Genomic DNA, 11831 nt, shown 5'->3' on the forward strand with positions numbered 1-11831 from the left:
TCGAAGGCAACGGGTATAGCAACGTTAGCACAGAACTTGCTCAAGCCTGGGTACTAGTTGTGATTTTCGAGTCGATGCGGACTTACCACCGCCAAGCCTGGTTGAGTGCTGGCCGTGCCTTTCGCTTGGTACAGGCAATGCGCTACCATGAAATTGATAGTCCCGCTGAAAGACGTGGTTCTTTGTCCCCTCAGTGTGATGATATGATTGAAGTTGAGGAGCGGCGAAGGGTGTTTTGGATGGCCTATTTTTTGGATCATGTTATCTCCATGCGCGACGACTGGCCCATTACCTTGAATGAGCATGTGGTAAGAATCGCACTGTGGATCCATCAGACAAAAAACAGTGCATACATTGTGAACTAACTCATGATTTCTGACGATTAAAAGATATGTACTCGGCTTCCAGTGCCAGATGGGGAGTTTCAGAGCGGGAAGTATGAGCTAGGGCCGTTCCTATCCGAAGCCATGACTGAGCCTACTCTCAAAACACGGTCCCCGTTCAATGAGTGTCTCATCCTAGCTACTATTTGTGGGCGTTGTCTACTTCAGAGTCAACGGCACCACATTTCCAAGGCATATGGAGACATGTCACTAGACTGGACAGAGCAACTTCGGTCTCTGGAAAATTTGCTGACAACCCGACTTCAAGCCTTGGAGCGATGCTATCCGGCACCCACTGAGGTCTACGACCCTCTACTGCTATTCGCCAACATTCTAGGCCAAGCAACTGTGATTTACTTCTGCAAAGTTATGAAGGGCTCGACGGGAGAATCTGCAGATCTATTTCAGTGGAGTAGTGAGCTGTACAACTATCACAGGCACGCCTTGGAGGCTTCTGGTGCAATTATTCGTCTTGCCACGACACTGCGCGAGCTACCGTTCTCCAAGGTAAGCGTTAGATTTCAATAACTGCAGCCTCTGCTAATCATTCATTATCCAGATCTATCCATTAATGCCTATTCCCTTATTTCTTTGCGCCGAATTTCTCTATGAAAACATTCACCTTGGTGAATCTTTTCAGCTACGTGTTCAAGAGCTGTTTCACATTCTACGCGACTTGAAAAACATCAATAATCATCAGCAAAGCTACCTGGATCTCCTGCCGCAATCATGTGTATCCAAAACTAGCGAGCTATTCGGCTTGAATGTCGAGGATAGCATTCCCAATGCTATATAAATCTTTCGTGCTTGGAAAATCACCACGTATCATTTTTGGCTGCCTTTTACGTAAAAATATCACTTTACCTAAATAGATGATTCCGGCTTTAGCGTCTCAAGTATAATTAACCCTGAAAGCCAAGCTTGCAATCACTCAATACGCTGATCCTCGGAGAAACAGATCGGAGAAAAGTTTCAGGGACCGAAAGTCACGCACCGGAAATAATTCGCCGAGCGACCTATCTGGGGGCCATGCGAATGAAGCCAGTCGTCTTCGGCTCCGGGAATCATTTTTTATAATATCAATAAATATCGGAGACAATGTAAACTTCGCCCCGAGCTCTATCCAGCGGCCTCGAATGTTTATTCATTATCTATGAATACTCTCCTAAATAGCCATCGGCCAGTCGGCCGCCGAAACCCGATATATTCAATTCATGGAGCCATCATCTCAAGAATTTGTTATAAAAGAAGGACATTCCTCTACCCAGATTCATGCTTGAACACTACATTTGTGTACCAAATTTTCGATTGACTGTCATCTATTTCGAAGAAAGCCAACATTGTCAATTTCAAAATGAGTCTCTTGTTGCGAGCAAATGATGCCCTTTCCGTCAATCCCGTCACAGGAGTTAATGAAGCTCTCTCCGCCCATGGATCAGATTGGCTCTGGGCTGTTACTGCCATTTATGTGATTTCCTTTGTGAGTAATTTTAAGCCACTTGACTGGGCACACAGTCTCGTCATGCTTGTGTACTCACCCATGTGATCGACCAGATCGGCCTTTTGGTGCTCTCCTTCGCCGCCAAGGAAAGCGAGAGGGTTTTCCACTACCTTTTTACCGTTGCTCTCATGGTCGGTGCCATAACCTACTACGCCCAAGCCGCTGATCTTGGCTGGAGTGCCGTCGAACAAGTCGATCATCTCGGAAATGGGGTCAACCGGTCGATGTTCTATGCCAAATATATCAACTGGGTCGTGGCCTTTCCTTCTCTCGCCCTAGGTCTCGGTCTGGCCTCTGGTGTTTCTTGGACCACCATCTTCTGCAATATCGCTATCGCCTGGCTGTGGGTCATCAGCTATCTTGTGGCCGCTTACACCACCACGACCTACAAATGGGGCTTTTTCGCATTTGGTACATTCTCCTGGCTAATTCTCGCCATGAGTACCATCAACGAGAGCCGTGAAGCCGCCGCCCTGCTTGGTATTGAACGCGACTATCTTGTTCTTGCTGGCTGGGTGAATCTCCTTTGGTTGCTTTACCCGGTTGCGTTCGGCCTAACTGACGGTGGCAACATCATTGGCGTCACAGGCGGTCTTATCTTCTTCGGAGTACTCGACATACTCATAGTGCCGGTGTCGAGTTTTGCGATACTGTTCTTTGCTCGCAACTGGGATTACCGAAAGTTGAACCTTGCATTTAGTGACAGTCGTCCTAGCCGAGAGAATGAGACCACGAAGACAGAACGTCCTGCCAGCTCTGCTAATACAGCTTCAATTGCGTGAACTCCATCTGCAACTGTGAGACTGGCAGATGCTAGGCTCTTTCCCTTACTTGATAAGGCAATGGAACAGCCTCCAGAGCAAGAGAATGTGGACGGAAACCGCGGATGTTATCAGCGGGGGTGTGGTTCATCTAGAGCTTTGAGCTCAATGGCTAATGTGCATTGAAATTATTCTATGTTTGGATAATGGAACATTCCATTCGAATTTTCAGGCGGTTTAGAAAGGTCATCTGAATGAATTTGACTTCTGTCATTTAATGCAGTCGTAAAGAACTAAGCAAATTCATTGGATTCTCTTTATATTCAGCATGCAATACCATAAAGTCATCATCATCACGAGTAGGTCCTCTCCGTGAACTAGTCAAAATATTTGACGCGTCGATATCCCCAATAGTAACTTTAGAATCGCGGCTAAACCAAGAGCTATGATAAGTGAGACATCCACTGATAGCCATTATAGGCTTTGGTAAGCTGGTTCATATCAGAGAATACTCGTCCACAAAGGTTCAAAAAGTTGTCAAGTTTGTCTGCACGAGATCTAATCTTTTGAATAGTTTATATAAAAGTTTCGCATAATGAATTTTTAGGCTCAATCGTCGTACACAACGCCTGATTCGAAGGATCCTTCTTCTTTTAATTGAATTCTTTGATTTTATCATCAAGCCACTTCCGGTATGCGGGATTTTGGTCCCCCTTGTCGGGACTGCTACGCGCTTGACTAGCGCTCTCGTTTCAGATGATTCCTAGTGCGTTCCTAAAATTGTTTCATTCCGCATTCTGCCCTTTACTTAAGCCCTCGCATGTGAGAGTTATTTCTCTTCTCCCACATTATTGACACTTGATCTCAAGATTTACAGTCTCACCAACAAATAGTTTCTCCCGAACTCTCAAGACCAACTTCAGAGCCATGGGATCTGCCTACAAAACTGCGGGGTCGAGTTACTCGTCCAACAAAGCCATCGACCTGTTACGCGACTATCTAAAAAGCGACAACCCGGTATCCTTAGAAGAGACTTCGCACTCGATTCTGCAAATACTGCCCAAAAATAGCGCCCTATCTACGGAAATCTTTGGATTTGGCGAGGATTGCCTCGAGGTTGCTGCGATGGCTTCATACCGAGGATCCGCTCATCTCAGGCTAACTAAGTTACTTGAAACCCTTGCAGAGTCAGGCTATTTCAGCACCTTAGATTCAAAGGTCAGTTTCTTTCCTTCACTAAATATGCCATGATTAGTGAATTTGGAATTGAAATTATGAACAAAGACAGGGAAGATTTACCGATTCCAACGTCTAAAAGAATCGATGAGAGAAAACTTTTCTAGTTAGGGAACAAAAGCCAGCTATGGTCCTTTTGATAAACTGACAGAGGATTCTAGGACCAGACCAGGAGAATCCCAGCGAATATGTGAACTACAATTCTTTCCTGGCTCACCTCTTTGAACATCGTATACTGCCGACGAATCCTACATATGCCATTTGGGCGATGCGTGATGCTCTTGAGGAAGACTGGGCGAGTAAAGGAAGGATAGTCCGCAGCGCGTTCCTACTAGGAGCCGCCCAGTGGATCTTATGGAACGGGCAAAGCTTGTTTACACACATCACCCACTCAGCCCTTCAACGTAACCCAACATCGCCCAACTTGCAGTTGTGGATGCCTGGTACTCTTTATCATGGACAAGCCATCTTTGCTCTGGAGAGATGGCAATTTTGGAAATACCGCTTTGGACAAGTCATCAAGGAACTTGATGTCACCGATGAATGCAAACAAGTAACTTGGAGGGCTATAAGTTTGATGGATTCATTTGAAAAAACAATGCTGTTTTGAGGTGTTGCGAGGCGATGACCTAGCTACGCCGCTCACGAGTTATGGCAATGCTCAGTGAAGCAGATGAGTCGCTCAAGCACAGAACCACTGTAGCCAATACTGGATGTTTTATCCACGGTAGAGCCATGGACGTGCTGTGCTGAGAAACAATATAGTTAATGAGAGATACTTTATATTTATAAGCATGTATGAAGGCATCAAACTAGTCCGAACAGGGAATTCACAGGTCGTCGTTTTAGTTGCAGCTCCAACATCATTAATATCATTTCAAACCATGCCCTGCCCAACCTGCTCCTGTCTCTCCTGCCAAACGTTCTTTCCCGAACATGAGCAGACCATCTTATCATTATCCCACACACCAGCACTGCGTGCAATAACACCGACAAGCGTATTCGGGTCCTCACGCTTAAACGGGCCCTCCTGGCTACTCGACACCACCATACTGCGGCCAATCAACTCCCAGATCGCCACCGGTCGGTCCAAAAATACATTTCCCCGGCCCTTCTCATCGACATCCACGCTACCAAAAATCCCCCGCGGCTCTTTGGGTGCTGCCGCATCGGGACCGAGTACCTTTGCCTTGAGAGACTCCCAGATCCCACCAGTTGACACGGCGCCTTGTGAAATATCTCCAGCCTCTCGGACGGTGGCCTGATAGTGGCCGGGAGCGAGGCCGTTGATCGTCAAGTCGACTAGGGTAATGTTCGAGGAGATTTGGACCATGCGTGCAAGGCCGCGGATCGTGTTGGAGACGGCCGAGGAGTGGGTTTCCAGGATGCACACGGCGGAGCCTATGATGAAGTCAGATTATCCACCCCTTGAAAGAAAAAATAGACTAGCGTACTGTTTGTAGAGCCGCTGCCACGGAGGATCGCATCGCGGCCGGTGTTCTGGATCGCGGATACAATAGAGCTGGGCGATGCCGTGCCCTCGATGAAGACGAGCTGGTCTTTGAGGCTGACGTCAATATTGTTAATTCCTGCAGAAAGAGTTCAGTCAAAGAAGGCATCGGTTGAGGAGCAAGAAGAGTACCCTTGAGCTGCTTCAAAGAGTTGGAGATGTCTTTCACGCAACCCTCGCAGTTCATCGGGACCGCGAAGGTCGTCTGCGCGCGAATCGTGTCAGACTGAGCAGCAGTTAAATAAGAGCATTCATACCTGGAATGGTTCGATCATGGCGACTAATAACAATGAGGAGGAGTATGAAAAGAGGGAAGAAGTCGCAATAGAATGATTGATTGTTTGATTTGAAATCGGCGGAGATCGGCCCGGCCCAAGCCAACGTCATTTCTGCACTTCCTTACTATTCCCGCACCTTCTCCCATCTGAATTGCCGAATCGGCGCACACCATGTCCACGGCTAAATCCCGCTGGGCAGACGACGACCCGGAAACCGAGGCCATAATTGCCCAGCAGAAACGCGAAAAGGAAGCCAAGCGACGCGCCAAAGCGGAGAAGCAGCGCCAGCTCGAAGCCAAGGCCCAGCAGACACAAACGCCGGAAACCAACTCACACCCCGCGAATGGCGAAACCGGACCCCCCAAGAAGCGACGGCGCCTCTCTAATGACGCCGCCGAGACAACTGGATCCGACGCGGATGCCCCAGAAATCGCCCCGCAAAAGAAACAATCCACGGCCCTCTTGCGGTTCCCGGCGCGGGAATGGGGGACGTGTCGGCATGTGGATAATTTCGAACGATTGAACCACATCGAAGAGGGCTCATATGGCTGGGTATCGCGCGCAAAGGAGATCACGACGGGCGAGGTCGTTGCGCTGAAGAAGCTCAAGCTGGAGAACTCGCCGGACGGGTTCCCCGTTACTGGGCTGCGAGAGATTCAGACGCTGCTGGAAGCAAGGCATCCCAACGTGGTTTATCTGCGAGAGGTGGTTATGGGGAATAAAATGGACGAGTATGAGCTTCTTTCTCCCCTGATCTGCACAGGAACCAGGTATACTAATCATTGATCCATAGAGTCTTCCTCGTCATGGACTTCCTAGAACACGACCTCAAAACCCTACTCGACGAAATGCGCGAGCCGTTTCTGCCCTCGGAAATCAAAACCGTCCTCCTACAAATCGTGGGCGGGCTGGAATTCCTGCACTCGCAGTGGATCATGCACCGCGATCTGAAGACATCGAACCTGCTCATGAACAACCGGGGCGAGATCAAACTCGCCGATTTTGGCATGGCCCGGTACTACGGCGATCCGCCGCCGAAACTGACCCAGCTCGTGGTCACGCTGTGGTACAGGTCGCCCGAATTACTTCTCGGCGCGGACAAGTACGGCCCGGAGATCGATATGTGGAGCATCGGGTGCATCTTCGGCGAGCTGCTCACCAAGGAACCGCTGCTGCAGGGCAAAAATGAGGTCGACCAGGTATCCAAGATATTCGAACTGACAGGCCCGCCGAATGCGCAGACCTGGCCTGGGTTCCGGTCCTTGCCGAATGCCAAATCTCTCCGTCTGCCTTCGTCTTCATCATCTGCTACATCATCCGGGAAAATCCCTCTCCTCCCACGTTCCAAATTTCCATACCTCACAAACGCAGGCCTATCTCTACTCTCAAGCCTACTAGCCCTGAACCCAACCTCGCGCCCAACAGCACAGCAGTGCCTCTCACACGCATATTTCAAGGAAGACCCGCGCCCGAAACCTCGCGAGATGTTCCCGACGTTCCCATCAAAGGCGGGCATGGAGAAGCGGCGACGGCACCACACGCCTGAAGCGCCGAAGCGAGGTCAGGAGGCACCGCAGCTTGATTTTGCGGGTGTGTTTGGTGGTGCACCGGGTGGTGATACGGGAGAGGTGGGTGCTGGGTTTGCGCTTAGGTTGGGGTGAGGTATCAAGGCAACTGTTGATAAACCAGGTAACTAATTCAAAGCTTGGAGCTCAACGACGACTATGTGCATTATTACCATTGGAGATTTACAAGAGATAATTAGGTCCTATGACCATACAATACAGTTTATGGACGATGTTCAAGAAAAGAATTCACTGCTTTTGTTCTTGTTAAAGTGCTTAAGGATACAGGTTAAGGATACAAATAACTACACAACCTTCGACGCGTTGAATCATAAAGGGGACATTCACACATAACGCAAAAACGGCATAATGCAAAACAATTAAAGATCGGGAATGGGGGATAGGGGATTGGAGGTATGGGCATATGGAAATAATCAACGAAGCTCTTCCGGCCGCACACCATGCCCTGGAAGATATTCGTCACTGTCGCTCCCATCCATCTGCCCGAACTGCAGGATCCGTGGCGGCGGGATCTCCGACAGTGTGCGCGGCCTATTACTCGATGTCCGCTGATGAGGACAAGGAACGTGGCGGACGGTGCCTTCGCTGCTCGAAGCTGCTTTGACGGCGGGCAGGTCATCGCCTCGATCGGTGAAGTGGCTGCTCGTCTTACCATCAACCAAGTAATATTCGTCTTTGAAGGGGTTGGGGAAGAGGAGCTCGTCGTCGTCGTTGGCAGGTGACCATGGATCATTGGACACAGAGGTTGGCGATGTGACTCCGGCAGATGTGGTGCCGTCTGAGCGGAAGTGGCTTGAAAATTCGGATTCGCTGAATATGGACGCGAGTGTTTCTTGTTCGGAGGAATGTGAGATGTGGTTTCCGGCTGGGCTTCTCTGGGCAAACGAATGCCATGGAGGAACCCTTTCGCCTAGCTCAGAAGGCTCGGGTCTGACGTCTGTTGACTGTTCAGGGTGTTAACTTAGCCTGTTCAGTGTTTTTGATGGCTCGTCTCACCTCGCTCAGGCTCATATGAAGCCCGAAAGAATGTCGTGCCTCCGGATTTCTGTGGTGAGTTTCATTCGTGACAGGCTCTATGTGTGGCACATATTCGCTCTCAGAAAGGTTCACGGCTTCGAGGACTTCCGAAGAGTAGGTGTCAGGATTAGGCGAGTTCTCATTAACAGCGGGGGGGTCATCGATTATTCGGAGGGACTCAAAATTTTGATCTAGGTCGGAATGGACTGTCGTTGGAGAAGTGACAGCGGTGTCGCGCTCAATCGAGAGCACATCCTGATCCTGGGTCTTCCATTGCTCCAGCAACTCATGATAGACTCCTGGGAATGCGATCTTGACTTCAGCAGAACAGTTTCGGGATGCTGGTATTGTCGAGGTTGTAGGTCGTGGTTGTGGTTGTGTGTTGAACTTTGTTTGGTCGATAGTTTGTCGTTCACCGTCAATCAATGGTCTGTAATTTGGCTCACAGACTCTTTCTTCTGTGCCTGGGAGGTTTTCAACCCCATTTCTGAACAGGTTTGCTTGGAATTGGGTATCTTGCACATCTGGGAGATCTCGCGCTGGCAATGCAACTGACTGAAAGTCATCTAGCACCTGTGCTCTCATGCTTGGACTGTTGGAGAGACCCATGGACAACCTGGCTACTTCCTGGTCTGTGGATAAAGTAAAGTGAGCAAAACCGAACCTCTCTCGGTTGGCATCGACCTCTGGTACGACATAGTCCGATCCCTGGTCCCATGCCATGGAAAGGGCACGCAACGAGGAAGAGTCTAGAGCGGCGTTTGGGCCGCTGTCATACAAGTTTGCTTCATCGAAGAGAGCACTCACAGGTTGAAGGCAGTTTGGATCCTGATAGTATTGCGGGATCACAGCGCCGGTGTCGTCAAACATCTCCACGTTAATCACAGGTGCAGAACCAGCGACGGCATTCACAGCAGCAGAAGCAACACTGCTGAATCTGCTATGATCTGCCTCTTGCGAGGGCCAGGGCTCGCCAGTACGATACAGATGAGCCCCAAAGATGAGATCCTCTTCCGTTGTGGCTTCACGGTATTCCCTCGGCAGCTGCAGCTGGCTTTCTCTGTGCACTGGCTGGCTTCCTTCTTTCGGTGTCTGGATTTCCTCGGTGGATGACCTAGTTTGTTCTTTTGGCATCTTATTTGCACGTCTCTCCTGACCAAAGTCTCCTGGAGTTGGTGGTGGCAGGACACCCTGAGAATCGGCGCTGCTCTCATCAGAGGATCGACGGCGCAACCATCCAGGCTTCAGGACCGACCAGCGAGATCGTCGTTTCTTCAGAGGCGCCTCTTCAGCCATGACTGTGGCCCAGTAGTCCTTCATCTGGGCCTCGGAAGAACTTTGTGCATCACGGCGACGACGCTGTTCGTTGCTCACGAGGGACGAGTTGTGTTGCGGATTCTGAGGTTCGTAGACCGGGTAGAGGTCGCGCTCTTTGCACAGTAGCAGAGGTGACTGAGGCTGTGGACCGGGCGAGTCGGTGGTGATACTTTTCTTCCATCAGACACGTGCTTATATGTATCAATCAGTGGAATTGTAGCTCACCTGGATCTCTTCCGGACCGATCTGAATGCCTTTGATAGAGAGGAAAACGCTGATCGACGCCGAGACATGCGCCGAGAGTTTTGGGTTTGCTGAGTCTGACTCTCCAGATCCATTGATTCAGGACGCAGGTGTGGTATTGTAAGATCAAAAGAAGTAAAGGAAGCAAAGGAGGCTTTGTGAGGTCTTGTGCTGGTGAGAACAAGGTGTGGGAATACAACGTGTGCAGGGGAAGGAGGAAAGAAAAGGGAAAAGAATCGTCGAAAAGTGAAGTTCTACGACTTGTTCACCCCGTTGCACTTCCTGCTCCTGTTGTGGTGTTTTGTCTCGTTCTATGGGACCCAAAGAGGAAGGCGCCTCCCATAGTAGATGGCGAAGACCGAACTCAACTCACGGAGCTGCAGCAACATCCCCATACAAAGGTAGGGAGTTATTATTCATATAAGCCATTACCCTTGTACTGACGCGCTTTCCTCTACTGCTCTATTCTTTAGGTCCAATGATGAAGGCCCCTCTCATGGTAAAATAGAGGAGACCGAACTCAACTCCTGGAGCTGCAGAAGTAAAGTGCTCTTATTCAAAACTCGGAATTCCACTTTAAATCCCGGGTCAACTATGAACATATTGACATCCGTCGCTCTATAGTATGGCCACTGTATGAACATATACAGTAGTTGGCCGTCTATGTGGGTCCGGATCGGCGAGCTTCTTTTCCTCCACGGACGGTTTTCTCCTTCGCCCAATCATCAACCAACCAACCGCCCGACTACACCAACCCTGTCCTTTTCCTCCCTTTCTTTTCGCCTCCACCCTCATCCCATTCTTCTTTTCTCCTACACCATCTCCTCACAATGGCCCCTAGCAAGCAGCCTGGCAAGCAGCCACAGGTGGTGTCGTTCGACGAGATCATTCAATCTGGTCAGCCGCCCTATCACTGAACTACCGGACTCCCTCCTATGCTCAGATCTAACCCGGCGTCATCTATCCAGATCGCAAAAAGAAGAAGAACGAAGAACTGGCCAGCAAGCTGCTCGGCAAGAACCGACGGTCGAGCGCGCCGGGTCCAGGCAAAGCACAGAACGCGAAACCTGGCAGCAGAGTGCAGAATGCAAAACCCGGCAGTCTAGCCAGCCGCATTGGAGTTGCAAAGGTACGAATCTCTCTATAAAAAATTGGCGCACACTGCTTCACATCTAACCCGCTCGCTCCATCCAGCGCTCCGTATCAGCCACCGTCCGCCCAACCCAGAACAAACCCGCCCCTGCCGCGCCATCCACACAATCACGAATCAAGCCTACCAACACGCGTCGCCAGAAGGCAGATCAGATCCTCAACGCGTTGGGGTCATCAAATCCACAAGCCACGGTGCGGGGGGGTGGTAGTGGGCTGTCGATCAAGGGCGCGTCGGGCCCCTTCACGGTCGTGGGGGGCAACTTCGCGCCGGGCACCACCGCTGCCGATATCCAGGCTGCCATCGAGCCCACGTCGGGTCCCATGCAGAGCTGTCGGGTGGTGTCGCATCACCCGTCCGTCAAGGCTGAGTTGGTGTTTGCTGAGAAGTGGACGGCGGAGAATGTGGTTGCCAATTTCCATAACCAGAGGGTAAGGATTGTCTCCGCGTACTATCCATGACTATGGTCGATAAAGAAGTACTGACTGGAGATTCAGGCTGACGGCCGAGTGATCTCGATGACCTTCAAACCAGGCGGCGCCAGTGCCGCTGTTCCCCAGGCGCAGACTCCCTTTGACGAGCTCCGAAAACAGGCCGATCGTGAGCGCCGGAATCGTCGGGCGGCTCCCGCTGTCCAGAATGGCAGTTGGGGATTTGGAGAACAGGGCGACCTACTCCAACAGAAATCGTCGGGGCTTTACAGTGACAAGATGTCCGTGGACAATCCGAAGCAGGGCAGACAGAACAGGTGGAGAAATTAACAGGTGATAAATGGCAGACCAACTACATGCAGCGAATTCGAGGGATCCGGACAGAGTACGGGGATGATGCGCGAGAGCTGGATTTCTG

At 50.4% G+C, this 11831-nt stretch overlaps 6 protein-coding genes across 6 annotated transcripts; 4 read left to right on the top strand and 2 right to left on the bottom strand.

Moving 5' to 3' along the window:
• Positions 1 to 303: 303 nt before the first annotated feature.
• On the top strand, positions 304 to 1179 carry PFLUO_LOCUS3738 (uncharacterized protein; the record flags this gene model as incomplete). The annotated part of the gene is made up of 4 exons (XM_073781016.1): positions 304 to 308; positions 409 to 436; positions 552 to 890; positions 1024 to 1179. 4 exons carry the CDS (start codon positions 304 to 306, stop codon positions 1177 to 1179), a joined length of 528 nt encoding a protein of 175 aa, XP_073637813.1.
• A 558-nt stretch (positions 1180 to 1737) lies between these two features.
• PFLUO_LOCUS3739 (uncharacterized protein) lies at positions 1738 to 2666 on the top strand (the record flags this gene model as incomplete). The annotated part of the gene is made up of 2 exons (XM_073781017.1): positions 1738 to 1863; positions 1938 to 2666. The coding sequence occupies 2 exons, from the start codon at positions 1738 to 1740 to the stop codon at positions 2664 to 2666; spliced, it is 855 nt and encodes a 284-aa protein (XP_073637814.1).
• Positions 2667 to 4758: 2092 nt separating this feature from the next.
• On the bottom strand, positions 4759 to 5666 carry PFLUO_LOCUS3740 (copper chaperone; the record flags this gene model as incomplete). Its single annotated transcript, XM_073781018.1, has 4 exons — positions 4759 to 5282; positions 5336 to 5470; positions 5524 to 5596; positions 5649 to 5666. The coding sequence occupies 4 exons, from the start codon at positions 5664 to 5666 to the stop codon at positions 4759 to 4761; spliced, it is 750 nt and encodes a 249-aa protein (XP_073637815.1).
• A 174-nt stretch (positions 5667 to 5840) lies between these two features.
• PFLUO_LOCUS3741 (uncharacterized protein) lies at positions 5841 to 7330 on the top strand (the record flags this gene model as incomplete). Its single annotated transcript, XM_073781019.1, has 2 exons — positions 5841 to 6400; positions 6463 to 7330. The coding sequence occupies 2 exons, from the start codon at positions 5841 to 5843 to the stop codon at positions 7328 to 7330; spliced, it is 1428 nt and encodes a 475-aa protein (XP_073637816.1).
• Positions 7331 to 7668: 338 nt separating this feature from the next.
• On the bottom strand, positions 7669 to 9927 carry PFLUO_LOCUS3742 (uncharacterized protein; the record flags this gene model as incomplete). Its single annotated transcript, XM_073781020.1, has 3 exons — positions 7669 to 8199; positions 8252 to 9758; positions 9815 to 9927. 3 exons carry the CDS (start codon positions 9925 to 9927, stop codon positions 7669 to 7671), a joined length of 2151 nt encoding a protein of 716 aa, XP_073637817.1.
• Positions 9928 to 10662: 735 nt separating this feature from the next.
• Positions 10663 to 11743, top strand: PFLUO_LOCUS3743 (uncharacterized protein; the record flags this gene model as incomplete). The annotated part of the gene is made up of 4 exons (XM_073781021.1): positions 10663 to 10729; positions 10801 to 10961; positions 11027 to 11413; positions 11480 to 11743. 4 exons carry the CDS (start codon positions 10663 to 10665, stop codon positions 11741 to 11743), a joined length of 879 nt encoding a protein of 292 aa, XP_073637818.1.
• Between the last annotated feature and the right edge of the window lie 88 nt (positions 11744 to 11831).

This window comes from Penicillium psychrofluorescens, assembly GCF_964197705.1.
Source record: "Penicillium psychrofluorescens genome assembly, chromosome: 2".
In the NCBI taxonomy this organism is placed as follows: Eukaryota; Fungi; Ascomycota; class Eurotiomycetes; order Eurotiales; family Aspergillaceae; genus Penicillium; species Penicillium psychrofluorescens.